At 57.5% G+C, this 21,660-nt stretch overlaps 1 protein-coding gene across 2 annotated transcripts in view; it reads right to left on the reverse strand.

The window, feature by feature from the left end:
• The window catches only part of LOC138767378 (synaptotagmin-2-like), a 180,792-nt gene that overhangs the window by 32,817 nt on the left and 126,315 nt on the right, over positions 1–21,660 (reverse strand). For both annotated transcript variants that reach the window (XM_069944878.1, XM_069944877.1), the window contains one exon: positions 20,817–20,950. In XM_069944878.1, coding sequence (XP_069800979.1) covers positions 20,817–20,950 — 134 coding nt within the window. The remainder of the gene's footprint in view (positions 1–20,816; positions 20,951–21,660) is intronic.

Here is a 21,660-nt window from a genome sequence, read left to right on the forward strand (position 1 = left end):
TCTGTCCCCCTAATAATAGCGTCCCCCACCCCCACCACCTGTCTGTCCCCCTAATAATAGCGTCCCCCACCACCAGCACCTGTCTGTCCCCCTAATAATAGCGTCCACCAGCACCTGTCTGTCCCCTAATAATAGCGTCCCCCACCACCACCTGTCTGTCCCCCTAATAATAGCGTCCCCCACCACCTGTCTGTCCCCCTAATAATAGCGTCCTCCACCACCTGTCTGTCCCCCTAATAATAGCGTCCCCCACCACCTGTCTGTCCCCCTAATAATAGCGTCCCCCACCTCCAGCACCTGTCTGTCCCCCTAATAATAGCGGGCCCCCACCCCCACCACCTGTCTGTCCCCCTAATAATAGCGTCCCCCACCACCACCACCTGTCTGTCCCCCTAATAATAGCGTCCCCCACCACCTGTCTGTCCCCCTAATAATAGCGTCCCCCACCACCTGTCTGTCCCCCTAATAATAGCGTCCCCCACCACCAGCACCTGTCTGTCCCCCTAATAATAGCGTCCCCCACCACCAGCACCTGTCTGTCCCCCTAATAATAGCGTCCCCCACCACCACCACCTGTCTGTCCCCCTAATAATAGCGTCCCCCACCACCAGCACCTGTCTGTCCCCCTAATAATAGCGTCCCCCACCACCTGTCTGTCCCCCTAATAATAGCGTCCCCCACCTCCAGCACCTGTCTGTCCCCCTAATAATAGCGTCCCCCACCACAGCACCTGTCTGTCCCCCTAATAGCGTCCCCCACCACCTGTCTGTCCCCCTAATAATAGCGTCCCCCACCTCCAGCACCTGTCTGTCCCCCTAATAATAGCGTCCCCCACCACCAGCACCTGTCTGCCCCCCTAATAATAGCGTCCCCCACCACCAGCACCTGTCTGTCCCCCTAATAATAGCGTCCCCCCACCTCCAGCACCTGTCTGTCCCCCTAATAATAGCGTCCCCCACCACCAGCACCTGTCTGTCCCCCTAATAATAGCGTCCCCACCACCAGCACCTGTCTGTCCCCCTAATAATAGCGTCCCCCACCACCACCACCTGTCTGTCCCCCTAATACTAGCGTCCCCCACCACCTGTCTGTCCCCCTAATAATAGCGTCCCCCACCACCAGCACCTGTCTGTCCCCCTAATAATAGCGTCCCCCACCACCAGCACCTGTCTGTCCCCCTAATAATAGCGTCCCCCACCACCAGCACCTGTCTGTCCCCCTAATAATAGCGTCCCCCACCACCACCACCTGTCTGTCCCCCTAATAATAGCGTCCCCCACCACCTGTCTGTCCCCCTAATAATAGCGTCCCCCACCACCAGCACCTGTCTGTCCCCCTAATAATAGCGTCCCCCACCACCTGTCTGTCCCCCTAATAATAGCGTCCCCCACCACCAGCACCTGTCCTGTCCCCCTAATAATAGCGTCCCCCACCACCAGCACCTGTCTGTCCCCCTAATAATAGCGTCCCCCACCACCTGTCTGTCCCCCTAATAATAGCGTCCCCCACCACCTGTCTGTCCCCCTAATAATAGCGTCCCCCACCACCTGTCTGTCCCCCTAATAATAGCGTCCCCCACCACCACCACCTGTCTGTCCCCCTAATAATAACGTCCCCCACCACCTGTCTGTCCCCCTAATATTAGCGTCCCCCACCACCAGCACCTGTCTGTCCCCCTAATAATAGCGTCCCCCACCACCACCACCTGTCTGTCCCCCTAATAATAGCGTCCCCCACCACCTGTCTGTCCCCCTAATAATAGCGTCCCCCACCACCAGCACCTGTCTGTCCCCCTAATAATAGCGTCCCCCACCACCAGCACCTGTCTGTCCCCCTAATAATAGCGTCCCCCACCACCTGTCTGTCCCCCTAATAATAGCGTCCCCCACCACCAGCACCTGTCTGTCCCCCTAATAATAGCGTCCCCCACCACCACCACCTGTCTGTCCCCCTAATAGCGCCCCCCACCACCAGCACCTGTCTGTCCCCGTAATAATAGCGTCCTCCACCACCTGTCTGTCCCCCTAATAATAGCGTCCCCCACCTCCAGCACCTGTCTGTCCCCCTAATAGCGTCCCCCACCACCTGTCTGTCCCCCTAATAGCGTCCCCCACCACCAGCACCTGTCTGTCCCCCTAATAATAGCGTCCCCCACCACCAGCACCTGTCTGTCCCCCTAATAATAGCGTCCCCCACCACCAGCACCTGTCTGTCCCCCTAATAATAGCGTCCCCCACCTCCAGCACCTGTCTGTCCCCCTAATAATAGCGTCCCCCACCACCACCACCTGTCTGTCCCCCTAATAATAGCGTCCTCCACCACCTGTCTGTCCCCCTAATAATAGCGTCCCCCACCACCTGTCTGTCCCCCTAATAGCGTCCCCCACCACCTGTCTGTCCCCCTAATAATAGCGTCCCCCACCACCTCCAGCACCTGTCTGTCCCCCTAATAATAACGTCCCCCACCACCAGCACCTGTCTGTCCCCCTAATAATAGCGTCCCCCACCTCCACCACCTGTCTGTCCCCCTAATAATAGCGTCCCCCACCACCTGTCTGTCCCCCTAATAATAGCGTCCCCCACCTCCACCACCTGTCTGTCCCCCTAATAATAGCGTCCCCCACCACCTGTCTGTCCCCCTAATAATAGCGTCCCCCACCTCCAGCACCTGTCTGTCCCCCTAATAATAGCGTCCCCCACCACCTGTCTGTCCCCCTAATAATAGCGTCCCCCGCCACCAGCACCTGTCTGTCCCCCTAATAATAGCGTCCCCCACCTCCACCACCTGTCTGTCCCCCTAATAGCGTCCCCCACCACCTGTCTGTCCCCCTAATAATAGCGTCCCCCACCACCAGCACCTGTCTGTCCCCCTAATATAGCGTCCCCCACCACCTGTCTGTCCCCCTAATAATAGCGTCCCCCACCACCTCCAGCACCTGTCTGTCCCCCTAATAATAGCGTCCCCCACCACCACCACCTGTCTGTCCCCCTAATAATAGCGTCCCCCACCACCTGTCTGTCCCCCTAATAATAGCGTCCCCCACCACCTCCAGCACCTGTCTGTCCCCTAATAATAGCGTCCCCCACCACCACCACCTGTCTGTCCCCCTAATAATAGCGTCCCCCACCACCTGTCTGTCCCCCTAATAGCGTCCCCCACCACCTGTCTGTCCCCCTAATAATAGCGTCCCCCACCACCAGCACCTGTCTGTCCCCCTAATAGCGTCCCCCACCACCTGTCTGTCCCCCTAATAATAGCGTCCCCCACCACCAGCACCTGTCTGTCCCCCCTAATAATAGCGTCCCCCACCACCAGCACCTGTCTGTCCCCCTAATAATAGCGTCCCCACCACCACTGTCTGTCCCCCTAATAATAGCGTCCCCCACCACCTGTCTGTCCCCCTAATAATAGCGTCCCCCACCACCACCACCTGTCTGTCCCCCTACTAATAGCGTCCCCCACCACCTGTCTGTCCCCCTAATAATAGCGTCCCCCACCACCTGTCTGTCCCCCTAATAATAGCGTCCCCCACCTCCAGCACCTGTCTGTCCCCCTAATAGCGTCCCCCACCACCTGTCTGTCCCCCTAATAATAGCGTCCCCCACCACCAGCACCTGTCTGTCCCCCTAATAATAGCGTCCCCCACCACCAGCACCTGTCTGTCCCCCTATTAATAGCGTCCCCCACCACCACCTGTCTGTCCCCCTAATAATAGCGTCCCCCACCACCTGTCCTGTCCCCCTAATAATAGCGTCCCCCACCACCACCACCTGTCTGTCCCCTAATAATAGCGTCCCCCACCACCTGTCGGTCCCCCTAATAGCGTCCCCCACCACCTGTCTGTCCCCCTAATAATAACGTCCCCCACCACCACCACCTGTCTGTCCCCCTAATAATAGCGTCCCCCACCACCACCACCTGTCTGTCCCCCTAATAATAGCGTCCCCCACCACCTGTCTGTCCCCCTAATAATAGCGTCCCCCACCACCAGCACCTGTCTGTCCCCCTAATAATAGCGTCCCCCACCACGTGTCTGTCCCCCTAATAATAGCGTCCCCCACCTCCACCACCTGTCTGTCCCCCTAATAATAGCGTCCCCCACCACCTGTCTGTCCCCCTAATAATAGCGTCCCCCACCACCAGCACCTGTCTGTCCCCCTAATAGCGTCCCCCACCACCAGCACCTGTCTGTCCCCCTAATAATAGCGTCCCCCACCACCTGTCTGTCCCCCTAATATAGCGTCCCCCCACCTCCAGCACCTGTCTGTCCCCCCTAATAATAACGTCCCCCCACCACCACCACCTGTCTGCCCCCCTAATAATAGCGTCCCCCACCACCAGCACCTGTCTGTCCCCCTAATAATAGCGTCCCCCACCACCAGCACCTGTCTGTCCCCCTAATAATAGCGTCCCCCACCACCAGCACCTGTCTGTCCCCCTAATAATAGCGTCCCCCACCACCACCACCTGTCTGTCCCCCTAATAATAGCGTCCCCCACCACCTGTCTGTCCCCCTAATAATAGCGTCCCCCACCACCAGCACCTGTCTGTCCCCCTAATAATAGCGTCCCCCACCACCAGCACCTGTCTGTCCCCCTAATAATAGCGTCCCCCACCACCAGCACCTGTCTGTCCCCCTAATAATAGCGTCCCCCACCACCAGCACCTGTCTGTCCCCCTAATAATAGCGTCCCCCACCACCAGCACCTGTCTGTCCCCCTAATAATAGCGTCCCCCACCACCTGTCTGTCCCCTAATAATAGCGTCCCCCACCACCAGCACCTGTCTGTCCCCCTAATAATAGCGTCCCCCACCACCAGCACCTGTCTGTCCCCCTAATAATAGCGTCCCCCACCACCTGTCTGTCCCCCTAATAATAGCGTCCCCCACCACCTGTCTGTCCCCCTAATAATAGCGTCCCCCACCACCTGTCTGTCCCCCTAATAATAGCGTCCCCCACCACCAGCACCTGTCTGTCCCCCTAATAGCGTCCCCCACCACCTGTCTGTCCCCCTAATAATAGCGTCCCCCACCACCAGCACCTGTCTGTCCCCCTAATAATAGCGTCCCCCCACCACCACCTGTCTGTCCCCCTAATAATAGCGTCCCCCACCACCTGTCTGTCCCCCTAATAATAGCGTCCCCCACCACCACCACCTGTCTGTCCCCCTAATAATAGCGTCCCCCCACCACCTGTCTGTCCCCCTAATAGCGTCCCCCACCACCTGTCTGTCCCCCTAATAATAGCGTCCCCCCCCACCAGCACCTGTCTGTCCCCCTAATAATAGCGTCCCCCACCACCAGCACCTGTCTGTCCCCTAATAATAGCGTCCCCCAACCACAGCACCTGTCTGTCCCCTAATAGCGTCCCCCACCACCTGTCTGTCCCCCTAATAATAGCGTCCCCCACCTCCAGCACCTGTCTGTCCCCCTAATAATAACGTCCCCCACCACCAGCACCTGTCTGCCCCCCTAATAATAGCGTCCCCCACCACCAGCACCTGTCTGTCCCCCTAATAATAGCGTCCCCCACCACCAGCACTTGTCTGTCCCCTAATAATAGCGTCCCCCACCACCACCACCTGTCTGTCCACCTAATAATAGCGTCCCCACCACCACCACCTGTCTGTCCCCCTAATAATAGCGTCCCCCACCACCACCACCTGTCCTGTCCCCCTAATAATAGCGTCCCCCACCACCTGTCTGTCCCCCTAATAATAGCGTCCCCCACCACCAGCACCTGTCTGTCCCCCTAATAATAGCGTCCCCCACCACCAGCACCTGTCTGTCCCCTAATAATAGCGTCCCCCACCACCAGCACCTGTCTGTCCCCCTAATAATAGCGTCCCCCACCACCAGCACCTGTCTGTCCCCCTAATAATAGCGTCCCCCACCACCAGCACCTGTCTGTCCCCCTAATAATAGCGTCCCCCACCACCTGTCTGTCCCCCTAATAATAGCGTCCCCCACCACCAGCACCTGTCTGTCCCCCTAATAATAGCGTCCCCCACCACCCGCACCTGTCTGTCCCCCTAATAATAGCGTCCCCCACCACCTGTCTGTCCCCCTAATAATAGCGTCCCCCACCACCTGTCTGTCCCCCTAATAATAGCGTCCCCCACCACCTGTCTGTCCCCCTAATAATAGCGTCCCCCACCACCACCACCTGTCTGTCCCCCTAATAATAACGTCCCCCACCACCTGTCTGTCCCCTAATATTAGCGTCCCCCACCACCAGCACCTGTCTGTCCCCCTAATAATAGCGTCCCCCACCACCACCACCTGTCTGTCCCCCTAATAATAGCGTCCCACACCACCTGTCTGTCCCCCTAATAATAGCGTCCCCCACCTCCAGCACCTGTCTGTCCCCCTAATAATAGCGTCCCCCACCACCAGCACCTGTCTGTCCCCCTAATAATAGCGTCCCCCACCACCTGTCTGTCCCCCTAATAATAGCGTCCCCCACCACCAGCACCTGTCTGTCCCCCTAATAATAGCGTCCCCCACCACCACCACCTGTCTGTCCCCCTAATAGCGTCCCCCACCACCAGCACCTGTCTGTCCCCGTAATAATAGCGTCCTCCACCACCTGTCTGTCCCCCTAATAATAGCGTCCCCCACCTCCAGCACCTGTCTGTCCCCCTAATAGCGTCCCCCACCACCTGTCTGTCCCCCTAATAGCGTCCCCCCACCACCAGCACCTGTCTGTCCCCCTAATAATAGCGTCCCCCACCACCAGCACCTGTCTGTCCCCCTAATAATAGCGTCCCCCACCACCACCACCTGTCTGTCCCCCTAATAATAGCGTCCCCCACCTCCAGCACCTGTCTGTCCCCCTAATAATAGCGTCCCCCACCACCAACCACCTGTCTGTCCCCCTAATAATAGAGTCCCCCACCACCTCCAGCACCTGTCTGTCCCCCTAATAATAGCGTCCCCCACCACCACCACCTGTCTGTCCCCCTAATAATAGCGTCCCCCACCACCTGTCTGTCCCCCTAATAATAGCGTCCCCCACCACCTGTCTGTCCCCCTAATAGCGTCCCCCACCACCTGTCTGTCCCCCTAATAATAGCGTCCCCCACCACCTCCAGCACCTGTCTGTCCCCCTAATAATAGCGTCCCCCACCACCAGCACCTGTCTGTCCCCCTAATAATAGCGTCCCCCACCTCCACCACCTGTCTGTCCCCCTAATAATAGCGTCCCCCACCACCCTGTCTGTCCCCCTAATAATAGCGTCCCCCACCTCCACCACCTGTCTGTCCCCCCTAATAATAGCGTCCCCCACCACCTGTCTGTCCCCCTAATAATAGCGTCCCCCACCTCCAGCACCTGTCTGTCCCCCTAAGTAATAGCGTCCCCCACCACCTGTCTGTCCCCTAATAATAGCGTCCCCCCGCCACCACCTGTCTGTCCCCCTAATAGCGTCCCCCACCACCTGTCTGTCCCCCTAATAATAGCGTCCCCCACCACCAGCACCTGTCTGTCCCCCTAATAATAGCGTCCCCCACCACCTGTTCTGTCCCCCTAATAATAGCGTCCCCCACCACCTCCAGCACCTGTCTGTCCCCCTAATAATAGCGTCCCCCACCACCACCACCTGTCTGTCCCCCTAATAATAGGCGTCCCCCACCACCTGTCTGTCCCCCTAATAATAGCGTCCCCCACCACCTCCAGCACCTGTCTGTCCCCCTAATAATAGCGTCCCCCACCACCACCACCTGTCTGTCCCCCTAATAATAGCGTCCCCCACCACCTGTCTGTCCCCCTAATAGCGTCCCCACCACCTGTCTGTCCCCCTAATAATAGCGTCCCCCCCCACCAGCACCTGTCTGTCCCCCTAATAGCGTCCCCCACCACCTGTCTGTCCCCCTAATAATAGCGTCCCCCACCACCAGCACCTGTCTGTCCCCCTAATAATAGCGTTCCCCCACCACCAGCACCTTGTCTGTCCCCCTTAATAATAGCGTCCCCACCACCACCTGTCTGTCCCCCTAATAATAGCTGTCCCCCACCACCTGTCTGTCCCCCTAATAATAGCGTCCCCCACCACCACCACCTGTCTGTCCCCCTAATAATAGCGTCCCCCCACCACCCTGTCTGTTCCCCCTAATAATAGCGTCCCCCACCACCTGTCTGTCCCCCTAATAATAGCGTCCCCCACCACCAGCACCTGTCTGTCCCCCTAATAGCGTCCCCCCACCACCTGTCTGTCCCCTAATAATAGCGTCCCCACCACCAGCACCTGTCTTGTCCCCCTAATAATAGCGTCCCCCACCACCAGCACCTGTCCTGTCCCCCTAATAATAGCGTACCCCACCACCACCTGTCTGTCCCCCCTAATAATAGCGTCCCCACACACCTGTGCTGTCCCCCTAATAATAGCGTCCCCCACCACCACCACCGTGTCTGTCCCCCTAATAATAGCGTCCCCCCACCACCTGTCTGTCCCCCCTAATAATAGCGTCCCCCACCACCTGTCCTGTCCCCCTAATAATAGCGTCCCCCACCACCAGCACCTGTCTGTCCCCCTAATAGCGTCCCCCACCACCTGTCCTGTCCCCCTAATAATAGCGTCCCCCACCACAGCACCTGTCTGTCCCCCTAATAATAGCGTCCCCCACCCCCACCACCTGTCTGTCCCCCTAATAGCGTCCCCCACCACCCAGCACCTGTCTGTCCCCCTAATAATAGCGTCCCCCACCACCACCACCTGTCTGTCCCCCTAATAATAGCGTCCCCCACCTCCACCACCTGTCTGTCTCTCTAATAATAGCGTCCCCCCACCACCAGCACCTGTCTGTCCCCCTAATAATAGCGTCCCCCACCACCAGCACCTGTCTGTCCCCCCTAATAGCGTCCCCCACCACCTGTCTGTCCCCCTAATAGCGTCCCCCACCCACCAGCACCTGTCTGTCCCCCTAATAATAGCGTCCCCCACCACCAGCACCTGTCTGTCCCCCCTAATAATAGCGTCCCCCACCACCAGCACCTGTCTGTCCCCCTAATAATAGCGTCCCCCACCACCTGTCTGTCCCCCTAATAATAGCGTCCCCCACCACCTGTCTGTCCCCCTAATAATAGCGTCCCCCACCACCAGCACCTGTCTGTCCCCCCTAATAATAGCGTCCCCCACCACCTGTCTGTCCCCCTAATAATAGCGTCCCCCACCTCCACCACCTGTCTGTCCCCCTAATAATAGCGTCCCCCCACCACCTGTCTGTCCCCCTAATAATAGCGTCCCCCACCCACCACCACCTGTCTGTCCCCCTAATAATAGCGTCCCCCACCACCTGTCTGTCCCCCTAATAATAGCGTCCCCCACCACCACCACCTGTCTGTCCCCCTAATATAGCGTCCCCCACCACCAGCACCTGTCTGTCCCCCCTAATAATAGCGTCCCCCACCACCACCACCTGTCTGTCCCCCTAATAATAGCGTCCCCCACCACCGCACCTGTCTGTCCCCCTAATAATAAAGGCGTCCCCCACCACCACCTGTATCTGTTCCCCCTAATAATAGCGTCCCCCACCACCTGTCTGTCCCCCACTAATAATAGCGTCCCCCCAATCCACCACAGCACCTGTCTGTCCCCCTAATAATAGCGTCCCCCACCACCACCACCTGTCTGCTTCCCCCCCTAATAATACGCGTCCCCCACCACCTGTCTGTCCCCTACTAATAGCGTCCCCCCCACCACCCAGCACTGTCTGTTCCCCCATAATAATAGCGTCCCCCACCACCACCACCGTCTGTCCCCCTAATAATAGCGCTTACCTCCCACAACCTGTCTGTCCCCCCCTAATTAATAGCGTCCCCCACCACTGTCTGTCCCCCTAATAATTTTTTAGCGTTCCCCCACCACCAGCAACCTGTCTGTCCCCCTAATAATAGCGTCCCCCACCACCAGCACCTGTCTGTCTCCCCCTAATAATAGCGTCCACCCACCACCACCACCTTTCTGTCCCCCTAATAATAGCGTCCCCCACTACCAGCACCTGTCTGTCCCCCTAATAATAGCGTCCCCCACCACCTGTCTGTCCCCCTAATAATAGCGTCCCCCACCTCCAGCACCTGTCTGTTCCCCCTAATAATAGCGCTCCCCCACCACAGCACCTGTCTGTCCCCCTAATAGCGTCCCCCACCACCTGTCTGTCCCCCTAATAATAGAGTCCCCCACTCCAGCACCTGTCTGTCCCCCTAATAATAACGTCCCCCACCACCAGCACCTGTCTGTCCCCCTAATAATAGCGTCCCCACCCACCAGCACCTGTCTGTCCCCCTAATAATAGCGTCCCCCCACCACCAGCACCTGTCCTGTCCCCCTAATATAGCGTCCCCCCACCACCAGCACCTGTCTGTCCCCCTAATAATAGCGTCCCCCACCACCAACCACCTGTCTGTCCCCCCTAATAATAGCGTCCCCCACCACCTGTCTGTCCCCCTAATAATAGCGTCCCCGACCACCAGCACCTGTCTGTCCCCCTAATAATAGCGTCCCCCACCACCAGCACCTGTCTGTCCCCCTAATAATAGCGTCCCCCACCACCAGCACCTGTCTGTACCCCTAATAATAGCGTCCCCCACCACCAGCACCTGTCTGTCCCCCTAATAATAGCGTCCCCCACCACCAGCACCTGTCTGTCCCCCTAATAATAGCGTCCCCCACCACCACCACCTGTCTGTCCCCCTAATAATAGCGTCCCCCACCTCCACCACCTGTCTGTCTCCCTAATAATAGCGTCCCCCACCACCAGCACCTGTCTGTCCCCCTAATAGCGTCCCCCACCACCAGCACCTGTCTGTCCCCCTAATAATAGCGTCCCCCACCACCACCACCTGTCTGTCCCCCCTAATAGCGTCCCCACCACCAGCACCTGTCTGTCCCCCTAATAATAGCGTCCCCCACCACCTGTCTGTCCCCCTATAATAGCGTCCCCCACCACCACCACCTGTCTGTCCCCCCTAATATAGCGTCCCCCACCACCAGCACCTGTCTGTCCCCCTAATAATAGCGTCCCCCACCACCAGCACCTGTCTGTCCCCCTAATAATAGCGTCCCCCACCACCAGCACCTGTCTGTCCCCCTAATAATAGCGTCCCCCACCACCAGCACCTGTCTGTCCCCCTAATAATAGCGTCCCCCCACCACCTGTCTGTCCCCCTAATAATAGCGTCCCCCACCACCAGCACCTGTCTGTCCCCCTAATAATAGCGTCCCCCACCACCAGCACCTGTCTGTCCCCCTAATAATAGCGTCCCCCACCACCAGCACCTGTCTGTCCCCCTAATAATAGCGTCCCCCACCACCTGTCAGTCCCCCTAATAATAGCGTCCCCCACCACCTGTCTGTCCCCCTAATAATAGCGTCCCCCACCACCTGTCTGTCCCCCTTATAATAGCGTCCCCCCACCACCTGTCTGTCCCCCTAATAATAGCGTCCCCCACCACCACCACCTGTCTGTCCCCCTAATAATAACGTCCCCCACCACCTGTCTGTCCCCCTAATAATAGCGTCCCCCACCACCAGCACCTGTCTGTCCCCCTAATAATAGCGTCCCCCACCACCAGCACCTGTCTGTCCCCCTAATAATAGCGTCCCCCACCACCTGTCTGTCCCCCTAATAATAGCGTCCCCCACCACCAGCACCTGTCTGTCCCCCTAATAATAGCGTCCCCCACCACCAGCACCTGTCTGTCCCCCTAATAATAGCGTCCCCCACCACCTGTCTGTCCCCCTAATAATAGCGTCCCCCCACCACCTGTCTGTCCCCCTAATAATAGCGTCCCCCACCACCTGTCTGTCCCCTTATAATAGCGTCCCCCACCACCTGTCTGTCCCCCTAATAATAGCGTCCCCCACCACCACCACCTGTCTGTCCCCCTAATAATAACGTCCCCCACCACCTGTCTGTCCCCCTAATAATAGCGTCCCCCACCACCAGCACCTGTCTGTCCCCCTAATAAATAGCGTCCCCCACCACCAGCACCTGTCTGTCCCCCTAATAATAGCGTCCCCCACCACCTGTCCTGTCCCCCTAATAATAGCGTCCCCCACCACCAGCACCTGTCTGTCCCCCTAATAATAGCGTCCCCCACCACCACCACCTGTCTGTCCCCTAATAGCGTCCCCCACCACCAGCACCTGTCTGTCCCCCTAATAATAGCGTCCCCCACCACCAGCACCTGTCTGTCCCCCTAATAATAGCGTCCCCCACCTCCACCACCTGTCTGTCTCCCTAATAATAGCGTCCCCCACCCACCAGCACCTGTCTGTCCCCCTAATAATAGCGTCCCCCACCACCAGCACCTGTCCTGTCCCCCTAATAATAGCGTCCCCCACCACCAGCACCTGTCCTGTCCCCCCTAATAGCGTCCCCCACCTCCAGCACCTGTCGGTCCCCCTAATAATAGCGTCCCCCACCACCAGCACCTGTCTGTCCCCCTAATAATAGCGTCCCCCACCACCTGTCTGTCCCCCTAATAATAGCGTCCCCCACCACCAGCACCTGTCTGTCCCCCTAATAATAGCGTCCCCCACCACCTGTCTGTCCCCCTAATAGCGTCCCCCACCACCAGCACCTCGTCTGTCCCCCTCAATAATAGCGTCCCCCACCACCACCACCTGTCTGTCCCCCTAATAATAGCGTCCCCCACCACCAGCACCTGTCTGTCCCCCTAATAATAGCGTCCCCCACCACCACCACCTGTCTGTCCCCCTAATAGCGTCCCCCACCACCAGCACCTGTCTGTCCCCCTAATAATAGCGTCCCCCACCACCACCACCTGTCTGTCCCCCTAATAGCGTCCCCCACCACCAGCACCTGTCTGTCCCCTAATAATAGCGTCCCCCACCACCAGCACCTGTCCTGTCCCCCTAATAATAGCGTCCCCCACCACCAGCACCTGTCTGTCCCCTAATAATAGCGTCCCCCACCTCCAGCACCTGTCTGTCCCCCTAATAATAGCGTCCCCCACCACCACCACCTGTCTGTCCCCCCTAATAATAGCGTCCTCCACCACCTGTCTGTCCCCCTAATAATAGCGTCCCCCACCACCTGTCTGTCCCCCTAATAATAGCGTCCCCCACCACCTCCAGCACCTGTCTGTCCCCCTAATAATAGCGTCCCCCACCACCAGCACCTGTCTGTCCCCCTAATCATAGTGTCCCCCACCTCCACCACCTGTCTGTCCCCCCTAATAATAGCGTCCCACACCACCTGTCTGTCCCCCTAATAATAGCGTCCCCCGCCACCAGCACCTGTCTGTCCCCCTAATAATAGCGTCCCCCACCACCAGCACCTGTCTGTCCCCCTAATAATAGCGTCCCCCACCACCTGTCTGTCCCCCTAATAATAGCGTTCCCCCACCACCTCCAGCACCTGTCTGTCCCCCTAATAATAGCGTCCCCCACCACCACCACCTGTCTGTCCCCTAATAATAGCGTCCCCCACCACCTGTCTGTCCCCCTAATAATAGCGTCCCCCACCACCTCCAGCACCTGTCTGTCCCCCTAATAATAGCGTCCCCCACCACCACCACCTGTCTGTCCCCCTAATAATAGCGTCCCCCACCACCTGTCTGTCCCCCTAATAGCGTCCCCCACCACCTGTCTGTCCCTCTAATAATAGCGTCCCCCACCACCAGCACCTGTCTGTCCCCCTAATAGCGTCCCCACCACCTGTCTGTCCCCCTAATAATAGTCGTCCCCCCCCACCAGCACCTGTCTGTCCCCCCTAATAGCGTCCCCCACCACCAGCACCTGTCTGTCCCCCTAATAATAGCGTCCCCCACCACCAGCACCTGTCTGTCCCCCTAATAATAGCGTCCCCCACCACCAGCACCTGTCTGTCCCCCTAATAATAGCGTCCCCCCACCACCTGTCCTGTCCCCCTAATAATAGCGTCCCCCACTACCTGTCTGTCCCCCTAATAATAACGTCCCCCACCACCTCCAGCACCTGTCTGTCCCCCTAATAATAGCGTCCCCACCACCTCCACATGTCTGTCCCCCTAATAATAGCGTCCCCCCACCACCAGCACCTGTCTGTCCCCCTAATATAGCGTCCCCCACCACCAGCACCTGTCTGTCCCCCTAATAATAGCGTCCCCCCACCACCAGCACCTGTCTGTCCCCCAAATAATAGCGTCCCCCACCACCTGTCTGTCCCCAAATAATAGCGTCCCCCACCACCTGTCTGTTCCCCTATAATAGCGTCCCCCACCTCCAGCACCTGTCTGTCCCCCTAATAATAGCGTCCCCCACCACCTGTCTGTCCCCCCTAATAGCGTCCCCCACCACCAGCACCTGTCTGTCCCCTAATAATAGCGTCCCCACCACCAGCACCTGTCTGTCCCCCTAATAATAGCGTCCCCCACCTCCAGCACCTGTCTGTCCCCCTAATAATAGCGTCCCCCACCTCCAGCACCTGTCTGTCCCCCTAATAATAGCGTCCCCACCACCTGTCTGTCCCCCCTAATAATAGCGTCCCCCCCACTCCAGCACCTGTCTGTCCCCCTAATAATAGCGTCCCCCACCACCTGTCTGTCCCCCTAATAACGTCCCCCACCACCACCACCTGTCTGTCCCCCTAATAATAGCATCCCCCACCACCACCACCTGTCTGTCCCCCTAATAATGGCGTCCCCCACCACCTGTCTGTCCCCCCTAATAATAGCGTCCCCACCACCAGCACCTGTCTGTCCCCCTAATAATAGCGTCCCCCACCACCTGTCTGTCCCCCTAATAGCGTCCCCCACCACCTGTCCCCCAAATAATAGCGTCCCCCACCACCTGTCTGTACCCCAAATAATAGCGTCCCCCACCACCAGCACCACCTGTCTGTCCCCCTAATAATAGCGTCCCCCCCCACCAGCACCTGTCTGTCCCCCTAATAATAGCGTCCCCCACCACCTGTCTGTCCCTAATAGCGTCCCCCACCACCTGTCTGTCCCCCTAATAATAGCGTCCCCACCACCAGCACCTGTCTGTCCCCTAATAATAGCGTCCCCCACCACCACCACCTGTCTGTCCCCCTAATAATAGCGTCCCCCACCACCAGCACCTGTCTGTCCCCCTAATAATAGTGTCCCCCACCTCCACACCTGTCTGTCACCCTAATAATAGCGTCCCCCACCACCAGCACCTGTCTGTCCCCCTAATAATAGCGTCCCCCACCAACTGTCTGTCCCCCTAATAATAGCGTCCTCCACCACCTGTCTGTCCCCCTAATAATAGCGTCCCCCACCACCAGCACCTGTCTGTCCCCCCTAATAATAGCGTCCCCCACCTCCAGCACCTGTCTGTCCCCCTAATAATAGCGTCCCCCACCTCCAGCACCTGTCTGTCCCCCTAATAGCGTCCCCCACCACCTGTCTGTCCCCCTAATAATAGCGTCCCCCACCACCACCACCTGTCTGTCCCCCCTAAGTAGCGTCCCCCACCACCTGTCCTGTCCCCCTAATATAGCGTCCCCCACACCTGTCTGTCACCCTAATAATAGCGTCCCCCACCACCACCACCTGTCTGTCCCCCTAATAATAGCGTCCTCCACCTCCACCACCTGTCTGTCCCCCTAATAATAGCGTCCCCCACCACCACCACCTGTCTGTCCCCCTAATAATAGCGTCCCCCACCTCCAGCACCTGTCTGTCCCCCTAATAATAGCGTCCCCCACCACCTGTCTGTCCCCCTAATAATAGCGTCCCCCACCACCACCACCTGTCTGTCCCCCTAATAATAGCGTCCCCCCCCACCACCACCTGTCTGTCCCCCTAATAATAGCGTCCCCCACCACCTGTCTGTCCTCCTAATAATAGCGTCCCCCACCACCAGCATCTGTCTGTCCCCCTAATAATAGCGTCCCCCACCACCAGCATCTGTCTGTCCCCCTAATAATAGCGTCCCCCACCACCAGCACCTGTCTGTCCCCCTAATAATAGCGTCCCCCACCACCTCCAGCAGCTGTCTGTCCCCCTAATAATAGCGTCCCCACCACCACCACCTGTCTGTCCCCCTCATAATAGCGTCCCCCACCACCAGCACCTGTCTGTCCCCCTAATAATAGCGTCCCCCACCACCAGCACCTGTCTGTCCCCCTAATAATAGCGTCCCCCACCACCAGCACCTGTCTGTCCCCCTAATAGCGTCCCCCACCACCTCCACCACCCGTCTGTCCCCCTAATAATAGCGTCCCCCACCACCACCTGTCTGTCCCCCCTAATAATAGCGTCCCCCACCACCTCCACCACCGTCTGTCCCCCTAATAATAGCGTCCCCCACCACCACCTGTCTGTCCCCCTAATAGCGTCCCCCACCACCTCCACCACCCGTCTGTCCCCCTAATAATAGCGTCCCCCACCACCACCTGTCTGTCCCCCTAATAATAACGTCCCCCACCACCTGTCTGTCCCCCTAATAATAGCGTCCCCCACCACCACCACCTGTCTGTCCCCCTAATAATAGCGTCCCCCACCTCCAGCACCTGTCTGTCCCCCTAATAATAGCGTCCCCCACCACCACCACCTGTCTGTCCCCCTAATAATAGCGTCCCCCACCACCTGTCTGTCCCCCTAATAGCGTCCCCCACCTCCAGCACCTGTCTGTCCCCCTAATAATAGCGTCCCCCACCACCTGTCTGTCCCCCTAATAATAGCGTCCTCCACCACCAGCACCTGTCTGTCCCCCTAATAATAGCGTCCCCCACCACCTGTCTGTCCCCCTAATAATAGCGTCCCCCACCACCAGCACCTGTCTGTCCCCCTAATAATAGCGTCCCCCACCACCACCACCTGTCTGTCCCCCTAATAATAGCGTCCCCCACCACCTGTCTGTCCCCCTAATAATAGCGTCCCCCACCACCAGCACCTGTCTGTCCCCCTAATAGCGTCCCCCACCACCTGTCTGTCCCCCTAATAATAGCGTCCCCCACCACCACCACCTGTCTGTCCCCCTAATAATAGCGTCCCCCACCACCTGTCTGTCCCCCTAATAATAGCGTCCCCCACCACCACCAGCACCTGTCTGTCCCCCTAATAATAGCGTCCCCCACCACCAGCACCTGTCTGTCCCCCTAATAATAGCGTCCCCCACCACCTGTCTGTCCCCCTAATTATAGCGTCCCCCACCACCTGTCTGTCCCCCTAATAATAGCGTCCCCCACCACCACCACCTGTCTGTCCCCCTAATAATAGCGTCCCCCACCACCACCACCTGTCTGTCCCCCTAATAATAGCGTCCCCCACCACCAGCACCTGTCTGTCCCCCTAATAATAGCGTCCCCCACCACCTGTCTGTCCCCTAATAATAGCGTCCCCACCACCAGCACCTGTCTGTCCCCCTAATAATAGCGTCCCCCACCACCTGTCTGTCCCCCTAATAATAGCGTCCCCCACCACCTCCAGCTGTCTGTCCCCCTAATAATAGCGTCCCCCACCACCAGCACCTGTCTGTCCCCCTAATAATAGCGTCCCCCACCTCCAGCACCTGTCTGTCCCCCTAAAAATAGCGTCCCCCACCACCAGCACCTGTCTGTCCCCCTAATAATAGCGTCCCCCACCTCCACCACCTGTCTGTCCCCCTAATAATAGCGTCCCCCACCACCAGCACCTGTCTGTCCCCCTAATAATAGCGTCCCCCACCACCTGTCTGTCCCCCTAATAATAGCGTCCCCCACCTCCAGCACCTGTCTGTCCCCCTAATAATAGCGTCCCCCACCACCAGCACCTGTCTGTCCCCCTAATAATAGCGTCCCCCACCACCAGCACCTGTCTGTCCCCCTAATAATAGCGTCCCCCACCACCAGCACCTGTCTGTCCCCCTAATAATAGCGTCCCCCACCACCAGCACCTGTCTGTCCCCCTAATAATAGAGTCCCCCACCACCTGTCTGTCCCCCTAATAATAGCGTCCCCCAGCACCTGTCTGTCCCCCTAATAATAGCGTCCCCCACCACCTGTCTGTCCCCCTAATAATAGCGTCCCCCACCACCAGCACCTGTCTGTCCCCCTAATAATAGCGTCCCCCACCACCACCACCTGTCTGTCCCCCTAATAATAGCGTCCCCCTCCACCTGTCTGTCCCCCTAATAATAGCGTCCCCCACCACCAGCACCTGTCTGTCCCCCTAATAATAGCGTCCCCCACCACCTGTCTGTCCCCCTAATAATAGCGTCCCCCACCACCAGCACCTGTCTGTCCCCCTAATAATAGCGTCCCCACCACCACCACCTGTCTGTCCCCCTAATAATAGCGTCCCCCACCACCTCCACCTGTCTGTCCCCCTAATAATAGCGTCCCCCACCACCAGCACCTGTCTGTCCCCCTAATAATAGCGTCCCCCACCACCTGTCTGTCCCCCTAATAATAGCGTCCCCCACCACCTCCACCACCTGTCTGTCCCCCTAATAATAGCGTCCCCCACCACCACCACCTGTCTGTCCCCCTAATAATAGCGTCCCCCACCACCTCCACCTGTCTGTCCCCCTAATAATAGCGTCCCCCACCACCAGCACCTGTCTGTCCCCCTAATAATAGCGTCCCCCACCACCTGTCTGTCCCCCTAATAATAGCGTCCCCCACCACCTGTCTGTCCCCCTAATAATAGCGTCCCCCACCACCACCATCACCTGTCTGTCCCCCTAATAATAGGGTCCCCCACCACCACCACCTGTCTGTCCCCCTAATAATAGCGTCCCCCACCACCACCACCTGTCTGTCCCCCTAATAATAGCGTCCTCCACCACCTGTCTGTCCCCCTAATAATAGCGTCCCCCACCACCAGCACCTGTCTGTCCCCCTAATAATAGCGTCCCCCACCACCAGCACCTGTCTGTCCCCCTAATAGCGTCCCCCACCACCTGTCTGTCCCCCTAATAATAGCGTCCCCACCACCTGTCTGTCCCCCTAATAATAGCGTCCCCCACCACCAGCACCTGTCTGTCCCCCTAATAATAGCGTCCCCCACCACCAGCACCTGTCTGTCCCCCTAATAATAGCGTCCCCCACCACCACCACCTGTCTGTCCCCCTAATAATAGCGTCCCCCACCTCCAGCACCTGTCTGTCCCCCTAATAATAGCGTCCCCCACCACCACCACCTGTCTGTCCCCCTAATAATAGCGTCCCCCACCACCTCCAGCACCTGTCTGCCCCCCTAATAGCGTCCCCCACCACCAGCACCTGTCTGTCCCCCTAATAATAGCGTCCCCCACCACCTGTCTGTCCCCCTAATAATAGCGTCCCCCACCACCTCCACCACCTGTCTGTCCCCCTAATAATAGCGTCCCCCACCTCCACCACCTGTCTGTCCCCCTAATAATAGCGTCCCCCACCACCAGCACCTGTCTGTCCCCCTAATAATAGCGTCCCCCACCACCTGTCTGTCCCCCTAATAATAGCGTCCCCCACCTCCAGCACCTGTCTGTCCCCCTAATAATAGCGTCCCCCACCACCACCAACTGTCTGTCCCCCTAATAATAGCGTCCCCCACCTCCACCACCTGTCTGTCCCCCTAATAATAGCGTCCCCCACCACCAGCACCTGTCTGTCCCCCTAATAATAGCGTCCCCCACCACCTGTCTGTCCCCCTAATACTACCGTCCCCCACCTCCAGCACCTGTCTGTCCCCCTAATAATAGCGTCCCCCACCACCAGCACCTGTCTGTCCCCCTAATAATAGCGTCCCCCACCTCCACCACCTGTCTGTCCCCCTAATAATAGCGTCCCCCACCACCTGTCTGTCCCCCTAATAATAGCGTCCCCCACCTCCAGCACCTGTCTGTCCTCCTAATAATAGCGTCCCCCACCACCTGTCTGTCCCCCTAATAATAGCGTCCCCCACCACCTGTCTGTCCCCCTAATAATAGCGTCCCCCACCACCACCACCTGTCTGTCCCCCTAATAATAGCGTCCCCCACCACCTGTCTGTCCCCCTAATAATAGCGTCCCCCACCTCCAGCACCTGTCTGTCCCCCTAATAATAGCGTCCCCCACCACCTGTCTGTCCCCCTAATAATAGCGTCCCCCACCACCAGCCTGTCCCCCTAATAATAGCGTCCCCCACCACCTGTCTGTCCCCCTAATAATAGCGTCCCCCACCACCACCACCTGTCTGTCCCCCTAATAATAGCGTCCCCCACCACCTGTCTGTCCCCCTAATAATAGCGTCCCCCACCTCCAGCACCTGTCTGTCCCCCTAATAATAGCGTCCCCCACCACCAGCACCTGTCTGTCCCCCTAATAATAGCGTCCCCCACCACCTGTCTGTCCCCCTAATAATAGCATCCCCCACCACCTGTCTGTCCCCCTAATAATAGCATCCCCCACCACCTGTCTGTCCCCCTAATAATAGCGTCCCCCACCACCTGTCTGTCCCCCTAATAATAGCATCCCCCACCACCTGTCTGTCCCCCTAATAATAGCGTCCCCCAGCACCTGTCTGTCCCCCTAATAATAGCGTCCCCCAGCACCTGTCTGTCCCCCTAATAATAGCGTCCCCCACCCCCACTATTGACGTGCAGCCAGAAGAGAGGCTGGGTATGTCTGGGAGAGGCGAGCGGAGAAACACAATGTTCGGAGTACACACTGCAAAGACTACTGGGAATTGTAGTCTGATAGTAGTGCAGGGCAGGAGTCGGCAGAGGAGGAGCGGGACTACTGTACAACAACATGAAAAGGGGGGAACATAGAGAAGAACCTTGTCTGGAAGGTTATTTTTTTATGAAGCTAATGAGTTCCCCTTTAAGGCCTGTTGAATTTGTCACAAACCTAGCAGAAATGATTGAGGTTCGAGTGGATTTAGTGTTATAGGTGATTATACCTGAATTTGTTCAAATGGAATTTCAAAACTAAAGGACTCGTTGAAGTACGGGTTCAGGGTCTTCTTCTTCACCGTCGTTTTCTTCTTTTTGAGTCGTTTTCCGTTCTGCATGAGGTGAATCTTTACATAAGGATCTGTAAGAATCAACAAGAGAAACAGGGTCAAAAAGCTTTTTCCTTTAGGATTACCCGTTCCCTGGAGTATATCCCCTAGGATTACAGAGTACATGGAGTATATCCCCTAGGATTACAGAGTACATGGAGTATATCCCCTAGGATTACAGAGTACATGGAGTATATCTATTAGGATTACAGAGTATATGGAGTATATCCCCTAGGATTACAGAGTACATGGAGTATATCCCCTAGGATTACAGAGTACATGGAGTATATATCCCCTAGGATTACAGAGTACATGGAGTATATATCCCCTAGGATTACAGAGTACATGGAGTATATCCCCTAGGATTACAGAGTACATGGAGTATATCTAATAGGATTACAGAGTACATGGAGTATATCCCCTAGGATTACAGAGTACATGGAGTATATATCCCCTAGGATTACAGAGTACATGGAGTATATCCCCTAGGATTACAGAGTACATGGAGTATATCCCCTAGGATTACAGAGTACATGGAGTATATCCCCTAGGATTACAGAGTACATGGAGTATATCCCCTAGGATTACAGAGTACATGGAGTATATCCCCTAGGATTACAGAGTATATGGAGTATATATCCCCTAGGATTACAGAGTACATGGAGTATATATCCCCTAGGATTACAGAGTACATGGAGTATATCTATTAGGATTACAGAGTACATGGAGTATATCCCCTAGG

This window comes from Dendropsophus ebraccatus, chromosome 11, assembly GCF_027789765.1.
Source record: "Dendropsophus ebraccatus isolate aDenEbr1 chromosome 11, aDenEbr1.pat, whole genome shotgun sequence".
NCBI lineage: Eukaryota > Metazoa > Chordata > Amphibia > Anura > Hylidae > Dendropsophus > Dendropsophus ebraccatus.